We start from the raw sequence: 16,055 nt of genomic DNA, 5'->3' as shown, positions 1-16,055 counted from the left end.
TGCATGAATTTACCTGGACTCCCAGCACCAGGTGGCTTTGGGGGACTCAAAGATCTTACGTATAGACAGTAGGGTGGTGAGGCATGGGGTGGGGTGGGAACTAGGTAGAGGTGGACAATGGGGGGGAAAAAGGGACATCTGCGATATTCTTAATAAAGATTTTAAAACAATAACAAAAAAGTATAATGAGGGCCTGGCCAGCATGGTTCAGTGGTTGAGCGTTGACCTATGAACCAAGAGGTCATGGTTCCAATCCCAGTCAGGGTCCATGCCTGGATGGAGGCTAGATCCCTAGTGTGGGGCATGTAGGAGGCAGCTGATCAATGATTCACTCTCATCATTGATATTTCTATCTCTCTCTCCTTCTCCCTTCCTCTCTGAAATCAATAAAAACATATATTTTTAAAAACTACAATGAAATATCACCTCACACCTGCCAGAGTGGCTACCATCAGTAAATCAACAAACAACAAGTGCTGGTGCAGCTACTATGCAAAACAATATGGAGTTTCCTCAAAAAATTAAAAATGGAATTGCAATTTGACCCAGCTATCCCACTTCTGAGTGCTCATCAGTACATGAGTGGATAAAAAAGTTATGGTACATTTACACAATGGAATACTATCTATAATAATTTATAATAATAAAAGTGTAATATACAAATGGACTGAATGGCCAAACAACAGAACGACCATCCAGACGACCACACTATGACACGCACTGTGACCAGGCCAGCCAAGGCGGGTGCGATGCAATTGTTCGCCCCCCACCCCCCATCACCCCACGATCACCCCACAGAGGGAGGCCCAGGCCACTGGCCAGCGGGGCGATCAACTGGGGGGCAAGGAGAGGGGGTGGCAGCAGATGCAGGTAGCGCCAGGCCAAGGCGGGTAGGGGTGGGGCCGGGTGCCAGCAGCCGGAGGGAAGCCGGTGTCTGAATCTGGGGGAAGGAAGGCCTACCCTTGCACGAATTTCGTGCATTGGGCCTCTAGTACAGATGTAAAAAAGAAGAACCTCTTACCCTTTGGGACAGCGTGGATGGACCTGTAGATTATTATGCTAAGCAAAATAAGCCGATCAGAAAAAGACAAGTATCACATGATCTCTCTTATATGTGGAATCTAATGAAAAAGATAAACTGACAAACAAAATAGGTCAAGAGGCATAGATGCATGGAACAGACTGACAGATCTCAGAGGGGAGGGGTGAGGAGGATGGGAAGAGATTAACCAAAGAACTCCTATGCAACAGTGTGGTGAAGGCCTAGGTGGGGTGAGGGCTGTGTTGAGGGCGGTAAAGGGGGGGGGGGGAGAATGGGAGACATCTGTAATACTGTCAACAATAAACAAATTAAAAAACATATGACCTATATAATACTAAGATATGAAAGAGGCTTTTGCTTTGAAGGGAAGGGGGTTTTAGTCAGAATCATGGCATCATTTCCTCTTCAATTGAAATGGATGCCATTTATTCTTGCCAAACATAAAGCAGATGACCTTTCAAACATTCTGTTTGGGATTTTCTCTACCAATATAAATGATATGAACCTAAAATATACCACATAGCATATGGCTAAAAATTTTTAGAAGTATAATTTTTAAATATACTCATAATATATATTTAAAATTTTAATTTATTTCAAATGTCCCAAATTAGGTGTAGTGAGCTAGTTCCTGGAAAATGGAATATAACACAGGTCTATTTGGGACCTCATTCAAGAGGTCAGTTTATCAACAGTTATCAAAAGTACCACAATATAACATGGTCTGCATGTGTCTCATGGCACAACATCAAAGTATCTTGAAAACAAAATATGGATATCTCATCATTTTTCCAACTAATTTACATAAGTCCTTGTTAAAGTATTCATCCTCTGTAATTTATCCATTGCCCCAGAATGCCAGCGGTTGAAGTTTGGGGTGCCGCGGAAACGTGGGTGTTTATACCATAATCCCATGGAACATGGAAATGCCTAATTAGTTTTCATATAGTTCCAGTTGGTAGTCTCTTTTTCTTGGCCTTCTTCCCAAACAATCTTGGCATTAAAACAAAACTATTTTAGAATGGATTTTGAGCTGTTAAACCCCGTTCCACATGAGGTGAAAGAGATAAACCAGGTCTCTTAAATACATCCACGAAACCCAGATGGATGGCACGCTCCCCGAGACGCCACAGCCACAGCAGTATAGTTGTGAATGGGTTATATGGAGAAGGTTCTACTTGCTCTGCCAGCAGGTTCCACTGGGTCTAGGTAAGATGGAGTTGCATGACTTGTAGTCTTTTGTGGTATCCAATCACCACACCACCATTCCAAACACTTGGCCACGTGACTCACCTGATCACACAGGAGGAGTGTTTTACAGGACCCTCCTCACTTCATTTCACTTGAGAAATAAAAAGGCTTCTTCACCCCAGTTACACATTAAATCGATTCTTCCTCTGCCAGTTGGGCATGGCCATCATCACCAGGACTCTCATGACCTCACTGTTCCTCATCTCCCTTTCTTTTTACACCTCTTCTTACTTTACGAAGACAGTATAATCATGTGGCTCAATACTTTGAAAAGTAGAAACGGGTATAGAGAGAATTATCTTTCTCTTCCCTATCTCTCCGCCTCCCTGCTCCCCTCTGGTCTGGCAACCATTATGTCTTCTTACGTATCCTTCCAGAGAGGGAGGCACTGACAAGCAAGCATACAGGTCTCCGTTCTTTCACCTCTTACACCAAAAACTAGTAAAGAGCACACACTCTTTGCCTTGCCTTTTAAAACTGTATCTTATGTATACGCACAAATAAGATATACATGTACATATTTATGTATTTTTTACTTGTATATATACTTAAGATCTGCCATATATCTGTATATATGTTGTGTGTAGGTGAATATGTATACAGGGTGGGGCCAAAATAGGTTTGTAATTGTGCGTATGTGAAACAAAGCTTATTCTTATTATTATTTATTAACTAGAGGCCCAGTGCACAAAATTCGTGCACTTGGGAGAGTCCCTTAGCCCGGCCTGTGCCCTCTTACAGTCCAGGATGCATTGGGGGATGTCCAACTGCTGCGAAGGTGGGAGAGGCTCCCGCCACTGCAGCTGCGCTCATCAGCCGTGAGCCCAGCTTCTGGCTGAGTGACACTCCCCCTTCGGGAGCACACTGACCACCAGGGGGCAGCTCCTGCTTTGAGCATCTGCCCCCTGGTGGTCAGTGTGCATCATATGACTGGTCATTCTACCGTTCAGTTAATTTGCATATTAGCCTTTTATTATATAGGATTATTGTATTATTTTCCATATGAACAACTGTAAACCTATTTTTGCCCCACCCTGTATTTCATTCTTCTTTTATGGTAGCATAATGGTCCATTCTATGCATCTATCATGATGTATTGAACAAGGCCCTCCTACTGAACGTTTAGGTATTCTAAGTATTACAGGGAATCCTGTACATGTCTTTCCCCAAGTACATGATCATATCTGCATAAACTCTGAAAAATGGAATTGCCGTTTCAAAGTGTCTACCATGTGCAATTCTGAAATTTACTGCCATATGGCCTTCCCTGGGTGTGAACCCAAATTACATCCCCCAACATGTGCCAGTTTTAGTTTCTCCCATATTCTCACCAATCCATCATGACCTATGTGTGCTGGAGCTTTGGGGTCCTTGAATCAAATGTTTGGAACTCATGCATGAAAAAAGACTGAAAAAAGGCATCTCCTTGAAATACCTCATTTACTCAACTTCTGATCAACCACCCAAGCTACAGTCATTGTTCGGGGTGGGGTGGGGGTGCTGTACAAGACTCCTGCAGGGTTTTCCAGCATCTGCACCTGCCCTGACCCCCCGCCCCATGCTGGTGCAGCCACTCCTCTGCTCAGACCCTCAGAATGACCTCTCATCTTCCTGAGCACAGGGCCAGCATCCTCATCTGGGTCTGGTCTCCCCAGCCACCTGGCCCACCCCTCCTGACAGCACCGCAGCCTCACTGGCCTGCTGGTTCCTCCTGCACACCAAGCGCTCTCCCCTCCAGGCCTTGCCTTGGTGGCCCCTCTTCCTGGGACAATCCCTTTCCAGATGTTTGAAAAGCTTGCTCTCCACCTCCGATCACATCTCGGCACAAATGTCACTGGTTCACGGAGGTCTTTGTGGAGCACTTCATTTAAGAGGCCCATTCTGGCACTCTATCCCCTTATCTGCCTCACGGTTTTCAAAACACTCATCACTGTCTGATACACTTTCCTGTATTTTTTTTTTTATCTCCCGCAACTAGATTTCAGCTTCATGAGGCAGCAATTGAGGCTTTTTGTTCATAACTGTATTTATTTCCTATGCCTGGGACAGGTTTGCATCTTTTAAAATGAGGCTGAACATTTTTTCATTTTGTTTAGAGTCTTTTGAATTTCCTTATCATGAACTGTGTTCCTATTCTTTGCAAAGAAAACAAACACTGGGGTTGTTGGCCTTTAGCTTACCGATTTTTGGAGTTTCTTACACGTTGGGGATATTAGCCCTTTCTGGTATGTATTGTTAACAATTTTCACAGTTTTTCATTTTTTTGAGATTTTGCTTGTGACAGTTCTGCCACCAAAATTCTTTTCATGCAGACTAATACACCACGGCTGCTGGCTCAATGTCATGTTAAAGTTTCTGTGTTTGTGCTGTTCCCTTGCCTGCACCTCCAGTCTCATTGCTGCTCTTTATCACAGCTGCTACTAGCGTGGGTCACGACTGGATGGCACCCTGTGGCATCTGGAGGGCCTCCCACATGCCCACCTCCCACCTCCACCTGGAGCCCCCTGAGGACAGGGAAGTGAAGTCCCGGCTTCCGTCAGACTGAGAGTAAGGACCTAATAAATGTCTGGTGAATGAATGAACAAATAAGTGCAGCATTCAATGTTAAATTCAATTCAAACTATATTTACTGAGTGCTAGCTTTGTGCCACACTAGCTTTCTCGGCATGTGGGACCTGTTATGAATAAACCGAGATCCCTGCCCTTAAGGAGCTGACATTCTATTTGGAAGTATACGCTTGATAAGCAACAGATGTAGGTCAACTATAGGGCAGGTTACAAGGTAACGACTGCTCTAGAAAAAGACAAAGTAGAACAGGGTGAGGGGATCAGGTGTGCCAGGGATGCTTCTAAGCTTCGATGCTGAACCTCCAGTTCTGAATTATCTCTCTATATAAAAGCCTAAGCAACCGTTACAACCAAATGACCGGAACGACCGATTGCTATGGCGTACACTGACTACCAGGGGACAGATGCTCAATGCAAGAGCTGCCCTCTGGTGGTCAGCGCATTCCCACAGCCAACCTCCTGCGGCCAGCGGCCAGGCAACCTCCGGAGATCCCTCCCTGGGCTGACTAATCTCCTCTGGCCCCTCCCCCCCAGGTTGGCCCGGCCCTAATCGGCCACAATTGGGGGCAGACAAGCTGGCCAACCTCCCGTGGTCCCTCCCCCTGAGCTGGCCCCACCGAGCTGGCCAAGCTGAGGGACCCACCTTTGCATGAATTCGTGCACTGGGCTTCTAGTAGACTCGTAATCATATCCCAGGATTTTCTATATTTCCCCAACCCTTTCCTCCTTGGAGAACTCATCCAATAAAGTGAGTCTTCATTTGGACAACACCAATTCTATCTCTATCTTAGATATAGGCCTAAATCCATCCCAGGCTTCATTATAGTTGCCTCAATAACTTATTAGCTATTTCCGTTTGACAACCTGCTATGTTCTGAATGTTTGTGTGCCTCCCCCACTCCCTCCAATTCATATGTTACAATCCTAATGCTGAATGTGATGGTATCAGGAGGTGGGGCTTTGGGAGGGTGCTTAGGTCAAGAGGTGGTGCCCTCATGAATGGGCTTAGTGTTCTTGTGAAGGGAGCCCAGAGAGCTCCCTAGCACCTTCCACCAAGGAGGACACAGTGAGATGGTGCGGTCTATGAACTAGGAAGTGAACGCTCACAAGCCACAACATAAATCTCCTGGCACCATGATCTTGGACTTCCCAGCCTCCAGACTTGTGAGAAATAAATTTCTGTTATTTATAAGCTATCCAGTCTACAGTATTTTGTTATGGCAGCTAGCATGGACTAAGACACCATCCTCCTGTGATCTCATACTCACCACACCTAAATCAGACCTTCATAATCAACTTCTTCCTATTCTAAAATTTCAGGCATCCACGTCCCATTTCTGGGAGAAGTATTTGAATAGGGAGGGTAAAGGAGAGAGACGAGTCAATCAGTGAGTTCCCAAGCCTGTCCCTAACTCTTTAGTGGCCCCACTACCAATCAATCACTCAAGCGAGTGCACATCTGAGTCTGAACAGTTACTTGTTCCCTTTGAGGTAAAGAGGCTCCCAGATGAGCATGAACCAGGAGAGGGCCTGCTGTGCTCCGCCCTCTATAGAGAGGTTCTCACAGCCTGAATGTGCTCATTCAAATGCATACTCCTAAGCCAGACCCCCGGAGATTCCATATTGGGTGATACAAAGAAACTGCATTCCATAAGGAGAAATACTATTAGTATGACAGCCCACTGGGGAATCTTGAAGTAGGATGGGTGATGGGCACAGAAGGTGGTGGGGCGTGTGGGGAGACAGCGTGGGTTTCTGAAACCCTTTGCTTATTTTGAAGTTTTGCCCTGAGTTGGCCTAGTTGTCACCTTTGTGACCATTCCCTCTAACCTCTCTTATTAGCGATGAAAGTTCCTTTGGGAGAATCCAAAGGGGAAGACATGCTGGCCAGCCCCTGAAGACCTCCACGCTTCTTGGCTGCCCATAGCTTCACTAACTGTGTGCTAATTAGAGCACCTAGGAGAGGATGTGGTGGTTCGGCACCCATTCCTTAAGAACAGGGAGATGCCGAGGGCTCCAAAGGAGTTACGGGCACCCGACTTGGTCCCTATGTCTCGCCTTCAGTGGTCAATCTTTCTTTTTTTTTTAATATTTTATTTGTTTTTTACAGAGAGGAAGGGAGAAGGATAGAGAGTAAGAAACATTGATGAGAGAGAAACATCGATCAGCTGCCTCCTGCCCACCTCCTACTGGGGATGTGCCCGCAACCCAGGTACATGCTCTTGACTGGAATTGAACCCGAAACCCTTCAGTCCACAGGCCGGCGCGCTATTTCAGTGGTCACTCTTCACCTTCAAAGTCAGGCATTAACTTTTCTCCTTGAAACTCATGTTGCTGGGCTGTAATTTGTGTATCCCGTGCCGCTGTATGGGCTCACTTCTTTAAGCTGGCAATCTTTTTAAGTAACTGATGAAGCCATTTCAAAATTAGACCATCAATCTCAGATCACTGTATTTTAGAGCCAATGGGGCCCAGCAGGGAATCACAATCCCATGTCACTTGGAAGGAGGAAAATCAGGCAAGAGAGGAGTCAAATGACTAACCTAGTATCATACAGCACGACATGAAGGGTACAGAAGGCACAAGAACAGGGGAAAAACCTCCTCAGTCTGTAAAATGGAGCTGAGAAACATCCCGCCATAAATGAAAACAAAAGTTATAGGCTCCCAGGTCTCCTTTTGTAAACATTTTCAAACAGAACACTTGTGAAGTGCTCTCAGAACAAATTTTCCGGATGATTTATGTTTACTCTGTCGGGCAAGATAATGATGTGCGCAAACCAAGTGATAGATGGTGACAGGTTGCTTATCTGGTAACCCCCGCTCCTAAAAACGCACTGAGATCCAAGGAGTTTGCAAAATAAAAAAGGTCTCTGAGCAATCAAATCCCAGTCACAGTCACGTAGGTCTGCCCAACAGCCTGCTGCTTCTCCCCAGAGGGGAGTGCGTCAGGCTCTCATCTGCTTTTAGGTAAAATAAATCCATCAAGCCTGGTCACAGGGGAGATGCCAACTGCTCCGCAGACTAGAAGCAGTAAATCAGAAGGAAAAAAACCAGTGGAGTACAACAGTCAGAAATGCAGTACCAATTAGCAGTAGAAAGTGAAATTTGAATGAAATGAAATTTAACTATTAACCCTGGATATGGAATCTGAACAGACAGAGCGAGGCCATTCATAGGCTGTGCAGGTTAAGGGTATCCCAAAATGTAAAGGCTCTCGGGGAAATAGCCACATCATCATCATCATCATCATCATCATCATCATCATCATAATAAATGCCCCTCAAAATGACCCAGAGTCATTGAAAACTCAAATTAGTTTTGGAAAGCAAATTTAAGAAAGCAGGGATGTATGGAATCCATTATAGAAAAGTTCTCATTAAACTGATTAAAATGGAGGGTAATGAAAGCTTTCATTATTGGAAAGTTGCCTTATATCCCACTTTCCTCTGTAATGATGCAGCCCTGCCACGCGTGAGACGGCCTGCCTTAGAACTTCTAAAAAGAAGCTTCTATTTAAGTGGGTCGGGGGAGGGGGAAGCTGGGTTTTCTTTCATTTGACAGTGACCTTCCCTCCGTCATTTGTGAAAGAATGAGAACCAATTCTCTGGCCAGAGGAGGAACCAGGCTCTCGCCCACTCCGGCTATAGACATCCCTCCGGGCACCCAGCCTGCCCACAAAGCTGGCGAGTCCAGCAGGGGTCCTGGGCAGTAACCTCACCTAACACCCAACACTGTCCCCTAGCCCTGTGAGTACGGCCCAGGTCTTCTCTGGGACATCCTTAGGGATTCCTGTGGCAGCTTCTGTTTCCTAATTCCTCCCATCCTTTTATAAATTTAGTCATTTAATTTTTATCAGAATTCTGCATGCACATCGTTTAAAGAGCCAAATAATTGTCCTCGTTCCCCATCTCCAGGAGCAGTTACATTCAACCCCTTTGAGTTTTGTTTCCTTCTTTAGTCTACATTTCTAAGTAACATGCTTATATTGTTTAGCTTTCTTTTTAAGTGTCACCTATTAAACTCCCACATGAAGAATGAGAACTTTGCTATTTTTAAACTCCCTACTGGCAGGACACAGGCAGTCTCTCAGGGTCTCATTACTTCTTAACCTGGCCCTGGGACAGCTCCTGTACCCCTGCCTTTACCCTCAGAGGTACCTGGTGCCATCGAGTTCTGGGCTGTTGGGGGTGGTCTGCAGTGTGACTCACATCGGTGGTCAAATCCTAGCCCCCCAGTGGGAGTTGAGAGAGAGAGAGAGAGAGAGAGAGAGAGAGAGAGAGAGAGAGAGAGAGAGAGAAGGAACTAGAAAGTGGAAAAGACTTTTCTCCTGAGAATCTGGCTAATCTTACATAAACTTTTGAAAAAAAGAACTTTTCTGATGCTTCTCCCACTGCAGCTTCCTGATCGGCTGCCCTACACACGCTCCTTACTAGTCTAGTCACCTGCTTTGCTATTCCTTGGAAGAACAGGCATTTGTTGGGTGTACAGTGAGTGTGGGAGTGTATTCAACTGTGCTCGTTAATTTGTGCACACTCACTCTTGCACAGCCATGCCACTTACTACTCATCTGTCTCACTCATGTGGCAGCCCAGACCCACTCACCCCGCATCGCCCTCGTCCCATCTAACTAGTCCCTTTACTGGCACCACTGACCTCTGGCTGAACAAGGGCTGCTTCCCACACTTTTGTCCTGTTCTAGTTCCCTTGTTACCTCCTCAGCCTGAGGCTGTATTCTAGGGCAGCAAGTACTTCCTTGTCCAACTTCTCAAAGGAAAGCACTCCTCTCGTCCTTGGAATCCCTCTGAAGGTCACAGCTCTCCGCATTATCTGAGAGGAGGGTCCTTCTCTCCTCCTAAGGCAGTGATGGTGAACCTACGACACGTGTGTCAGAGGTGACACTCGAACTCATTTTTTTGGTTGATTTTTCTTTGTAAAAATGGCATTTAAATATATAAAATAAATATCAAAAATATAAGTCTTTGTTTTACTATGTTTGCAAATATCAAAAAATTTCTATATGTGACACGGCACCAGAGTTAAGTTAGGGTTTTTCAAAATGCTGACAGGCCGAGCTCAAAAGGTTCGCCATCACTGTCCTAAGGTCATGACTGTACTTGATGCCTGCCTCCTCTCTTTCCATCCTTCATGCCATCTCATCTTTTAATGCAGCGGTTCTCAACCTGTGGGTCACGACCCCTTTGGCGGTCGAACGACCCTTTCACAGGGGTCGCCCAAGACCATCTGGCATATCAGATATTTACATTACGATTCATAACAGTAGCAACATTACAGTTATGAAGCAGCAACGAAAATAATTTCATGGTTGGGTCACAACATGAGGAACTGTATTTAAAGGGCCAGAAGGTTGAGAACCACTGTTTTATGTCTTCCTCTTCACCTCTTCACTGGATCTTTCCTATTCCTGGGAATATGGTTCTCTTATTAAGATTTCCCTTGTGCCCTCTGACCCTCTGTACTGCCATATTCTCATTCTCTTCTTAAGAGGGAGAGCTACAGAGGCTTCCCCAACTGCCCACCGCCTGGTGGTCCCCTCTGTCCTCCCTGCAGTCTGTCCCTTTGGCTGTCTGCCAGCAGGGAAGGTCCTAGACTGCCTGGGCTGGAGATCTCTCCTTCACCTTCTTCTCCTGCCTCACTCTCTCTTCTCAGCAACAACATCAGCACGCACATTTCTGTCTCCAAAAAAATCAACTGCATAGTCCAGAGTCTGAACCTGTCCAAACCGAACACACTTTTTAACAGCGGACCTCTTAATTTTTACTTGTTTAAATGACGGTTAATCTAGTAAGAATGTAAATTAGTGTTTAGAAGTTTGAAATGCTTCTAAAATAATCCTCTCTTACAGCACTTTGGTGACCCATATCTTCATTTTGTCATTGCAAGATTAAAGTTATGCAAGCAGAACAGCAATTACTTACCAAAAGTAAAATCTTATGCAAATGTTTTAAGCCAAATACAAATGAGCAGTTCTTCATATGACTAATAACAATATGCCCTATGATAACTGTAAATATGAGAAACAAGAGATCAAGGGCCTCTAAAATAAGCACTGGGATGGTAGAAGGGCTGTGTAGGCGGTCAGCGGTAACTATGAAACCACAAGACCATTGTCATAGATGTGATACGTGTACACAACGGAACCTTACTTAGCCATAAGAAAAGATCAAATACTGTCATTTGCGACAATGTGGATGCAAAAAAGCTTAGAACCATAAGATTTCACTCATATGTGGGATATAAAACTGAAACTCATAGGCACAGACAACAGTATGGTGGTTACCAGAGGGAAGGGGGCGAGGGGATAGTAAAGGGAAAAGGGAGCCAAATATATGGTGACGAAGATGATTTGCCTTTGGGTGGTGGGAACACAATGAAATATGAAGATGATGTATCTTAGAATTGTATTCTTGAAACCTATATAATCTTATTAACCAACTAGAGGCCCAGTGCATGAAATTCATGGGGGGTCCCCTCAGCCCAGCCTGCACCCTCTCCAATCTGGGACCCCTCGGACATCCCTCTCACAATCCGGGACTGCTGGCTCTTAACTGCTCACCTGCCTGCCTGCCTGATCACCCCTAACTGCCCCTCCCTGCAAGCCTGATCACCCCTAACTTCCTCTGACTGCCAGCCTGGTCACTCCCAACTGTCCCCCAACCCCCGCCAGCCTGTTTGCCCCTCATTGCCCCCCCTGCTACCCTGGTCACCCCTAACTGCCCCCCCTGCTGGCCTGGTCACCCCTAACTGCACCCCCTCTGCCAGCCTGGTCGCCCATTACTGCCTCCCCTGCCATCCTGGTTGCCCCTACCTGCCCCCCCACACACACTGGCCTGGTCACCCCTTATTGCCCCACCTGCTCTCCTGGTTGCCCCCGACTGCCCTCCTCTGCTGGCCTGGTCACCCCTAACTGACCCCCCTGCCGGCCTGGTGGCCCCTCACTGCCCCCCCTGCTGGCCTGGTCACCCCCAACTGTCCCCTCGCTGCCCTGGTCACCTCCAATTGTTCCCCCCCCCTCTGCCAGTCTGGTCGCCCCACACAGCCTTCTGTTCAGTCATTTGGTTGTCCCTCACTAACTCCCCTGCTGGCCTTGTCACCCCATGTAGCCTGCTATTTGGTCGTCTGTTTAGTTGTTTTGGTTGTGACGGCCCCTGGCTTTTTATATATTAGGAAGAATGTCACCCCAATAAATTTAATTAGAAAATAAAATAAAAGAATCGTATATGCTTCTAACAATCTTTAAACCCAGAGCAACACAAATCATTACACACTGGCGATTCTCTGCCTTTCCCACCAAGAAAAAAATCCTTCATAGACAATACTTCAGTTTTTTAAATACAAGCAAATATATCCCTTACTGAAATCAAATAGAAGGACAACATAAAGCTGCATTATGTTAGAAATTATTAAACTTCATACACCAATGAAGTTGCAAAGAATTGATAAACTGTTAAATAAAGTTATTTTTTCTGATAAATGTAGTTTCAAATTCTAATAGTCCACACTTCTCATAGCAATACATGCATTTAATAGAACTGAATACTTAGTCAAAGTCAAATCACAGTCAGTTAATATTGGAACAGAATGTGAGAACAGATGTCATGGGTAAAATCCGGAGGGTAACTCAATATGCAAACCTGGTGCCATAGGAGGTTACTATCCTATCTGGAAGGTGGAATACGTAAGCAGACCACACAATAACTGAAGAAGCTCTATCGGCTGAACAAAACGCTGTATTCATGTTTGAGGGGCTGAATAGAATGGTTAGGTAACATAATCCCGGAAACACGAAGGTCTCCTGGAAGACTGTTGAGACAAAAAGAAGCAAAGCACCGACTGGCAGAGAGGAGGGAGAAGTCCTACCAGAAGGACGGAAAATCCAACTATATAGAAACACACAGGGAATGGAGAAGGGGTGGCAGCCCACAGGCCAGGCTGATGGGCACCATCACTTCCTTTCTTCCTCTCTGCTTCCAACAGCCTCCCAATCAGCTCTGCCCACGAATATGCTCTGCACACAACTGATGATCATCATCTTACAGCTCACTCTCTCTCCCATGCTGCTAGAAAAACAGACAGACAAAAACCAAAGGTTCCCACAGCCTCACAAACCGAGCTCAGACTCCGAGGAAACACAGTAAGTTCTCACCACATTCAATTGTGTGTGACTACTTTCATCCTGTCCAACTGGAAGGTTCTCGGAGGCAGAAACGAATCTTGTTTATTTTTTGATAAGCAAGTGCTCTTACAAGTACCTTGTGCATAGAAGTTCAAAACATATTTATCAAATGAGCAGATGATGTAACTCATGAATTTTCTATAATATTGTCAAGATGGGTGGGTAGATGACCTTGTGTGGAAGTCAGAAGTTTAGATTTGATACAACAGACTCTCCGGCAAGCTTCTAGAAGTTCTGTATAGGGGAGTGGAATGATAAAAATACTGTTTGAAGTAACTTGAGTTGTGGCTGTAGGGAATATTACCCCAGAAGTAGAAAGATCATTTTGCTAATAATGTTTTGCTACAAAAAGAGTAAAACGAAATGAGATTTTTGTCTGTTCATTAGTCACTAATGTGTATATTCCTTCAATAAACACCACAAAAGAAAAATGTCTCTTTAATGTATTTTAAATGAGTTCATTCTGATATGAGAGACTTTTTTTTTCAGGCTAGGTAATAGTTATATTTCTTGATTTTAAAGAATAGCAACCCAAAAACCTTAGCAATTAAGGACAGATATTCTTATTTATGAATTATAAATATTCTCCATATTAGAATCTTCCAAACTGACACTCAAACAAAATTTGAAAATTGAAAGAACTCCATTTTGTCTGTTCTTATTACAGTGCAGAACACTTGATTTTGGGGTTTTATCACAGCTAAAGTTAGACGGTGGTTTATGTGAGTAGAATTTTATAATCTAGCCTAACACTTGGATGTTAAATTAATGAATTCATCAGCATTTGAAAATGTCAGTGCATTAAGAAGTGCTGAGAGGTTGTAACTGGTGCCGATTCTCCTTTCTAAGAACTGTTCTTCCTCTGCTCGAGCCTCACCCTCCCTACCATGTGCTAGAGACAGCGGGGATGACAGGAGGGGCTGGCAGCACAGGGTACTCAGGCAAAGAGAGAAATGCAGAGGTCCTCAATTTTGGCTGTTCATTAGAAAAATCTGGGAGCTTTGAACAGCTATGACACCGTAAGCCACACTCCAGGCCAATGTCAATACATTTTAAAAGGCCCTCCCCCTGCCCCAGCGGAGACTTTGTTATCCAGGCTTGAGAACCAGTGAATCAAAGGCAAAATATATGATGCTACTGATTTTATTTTAAAGAGAAGACAAGCTTTCACTTACCTGCCTTCTGACAGTGCACAATCTTTTCATACACAGCATCTGCATTTTCAAGCAATGCCTTGAGGGACTGCATCATCTGCAAAGGGAACATCCAGACAAGAATTACACCTGACAGCGACACACCAGGCTGCACACGTGCAAGAGGCGCCTCCCCTAACATCAGGCCCAGGCTCTTTTCTCTGACTTCCCACTACTCAAGTTCAAATGTGTATGTGAAAAATGATAAAATCACACATCACTGTGAAATGGCTTAAGCAACCATTTCAGGTAAGTTTCAGGTATACTAGTAGTGAGGCTTGTACAATACTGAATTTGAAACTGGAGCCAGTAATGAACTAAGGTCGTTTCAGTGTAAAAAACTACAAATAAATATGTGCATACAGTGTTTTAAATCATATTTTCAGTCATTCATTTCAACAAAATCTTCCACTCCATCTTATAGGCAGTTTCAACACCTACACAACTTACCCTTTGCAGCCCAAATGCCTTCATCTGAAGATCAGTGTAAAACTTATGAGGATCAAAAAACAGCTTCTATTTGATGCATCACTAATGATGATATCTTTAATGTTCCTATCAATGATTTTAAATATCCAATCTTGAGTTCTTGTTCCAAATTGCATAAGCTTGCTTTAGTTTTAAGAGCCAAGCTTGAATAAAAAAGGGTTGGGGCACAGCTGATCTATCATTTTGCTCACCAAAGTATTGGGGAAAGTAATGGTTTTGGCTCTAACATTACTATGGAAACGGGATAGCCAGATTTAGCTCTCTGGCTCAAGCAGGTATAATTATTGATGCTTACCTTAAGGGTAGATTTTAACTTTTTGTACTTAAATGTCCAAATATTTTGCATTATAATATCACTCATCTATATTTCATGGCATTTCTAAGTAGCAAGTACCAATCCATCATTCTTCATTCCTTTAAATTCTGTGTTGTTTTTCTTTATAGTATTTATCACTGGCTGCCACAGTAATTGTTTCATAGAAATGAAATATAGGTTGGATTATTTGTATAACTCAAAGAACACTATATTTTGATTAATTGCACTTATTTAAACTAAAGCATAATCAATATGCCTCTCAAGAAGTGCACCAGATTCTTCAAGTCAGTCACACAGCATTTATCAACTTCCACTGTTCTAAGAGAATTATAGTGAGCACCCAAAGGTTTCATACCAGCGGCCCCTGAGGAGGAACTAGGGACACAGTGACCTACAGGACATAGACCATCTTCAAGGAGTTCACAGCCCAGTGGTGGGGCTTGCACTCTGGAATTCAGTGCTTTCACATTCACTCTTCAAGATCTGAGTCATTTCTGTAAATTAAAATAGTCTATTTTACAGCTTGACATACTGAACAGGCAGTGATGAAAATGAATAGTCAAGAACTCAATTATACTGGTATCAAGTCATTTGTACTATTACATAATTCGCATACTGAAAAGGTTCATCTCGTCACTGGTAACCTTTTCCAGCTTTGATGTCAAGCCAAATGAGAGATATAAAGAAGCAAGAACTTATTCAAGCAAGGATGGTGGCTGTCACAGCTTAGTATCAAAGAACTGGCAACTGTGCCTCCTTTATTCGAGTAGAAAAAAATTAAAAAATAAATACAAGCGATGAAATGAACCTGGTCATGACACAAATGGGCAGGACAGGAGTGGTAACAGAAGGATGGAAGAAAACCAAGCAGCAGCACTAAGCACAGGCTCAGGCACACAACCTGTGGGGGAGGGTGTTTAAAACACATTTACACCGGGGGTGCAGCAGGGGCAGAAAAGAGTACAGATTTACACGCGTTCAAATCCTGGTTCTGCTATTC

At 44.2% G+C, this 16,055-nt stretch overlaps 1 protein-coding gene across 10 annotated transcripts in view; it reads right to left on the bottom strand.

Annotated features, from left to right (window-relative positions):
- PLCL2 (phospholipase C like 2) overlaps window positions 1-16,055 on the bottom strand; it is a 173,365-nt gene that overhangs the window by 28,718 nt on the left and 128,592 nt on the right. For 6 of the 10 annotated variants that reach the window (XM_036332702.1, XM_036332699.1, XM_036332703.1 and 3 more), the window contains exon 4: window positions 14,233-14,308. The exons of 2 other annotated variants lie outside the window; for them this stretch is intronic. In XM_036332702.1, the coding sequence (XP_036188595.1) occupies window positions 14,233-14,308 (76 nt within the window). Of the gene's footprint in view, window positions 1-13,133; window positions 13,292-14,232; window positions 14,309-15,526; window positions 15,550-16,055 lie in introns of those variants that run through there. 2 more of the 10 variants (XR_004971583.1, XM_036332705.1) reach the window with 2 other exon arrangements.

The sequence above is a fragment of the Myotis myotis genome, unplaced genomic scaffold (genome assembly GCF_014108235.1).
Source record: "Myotis myotis isolate mMyoMyo1 unplaced genomic scaffold, mMyoMyo1.p scaffold_m19_p_13, whole genome shotgun sequence".
Lineage (NCBI taxonomy): Eukaryota > Metazoa > Chordata > Mammalia > Chiroptera > Vespertilionidae > Myotis > Myotis myotis.
The sequence above is the reverse complement of the archived record's forward strand: the minus strand, read 5'-3'. Positions and strand labels throughout refer to the sequence as shown.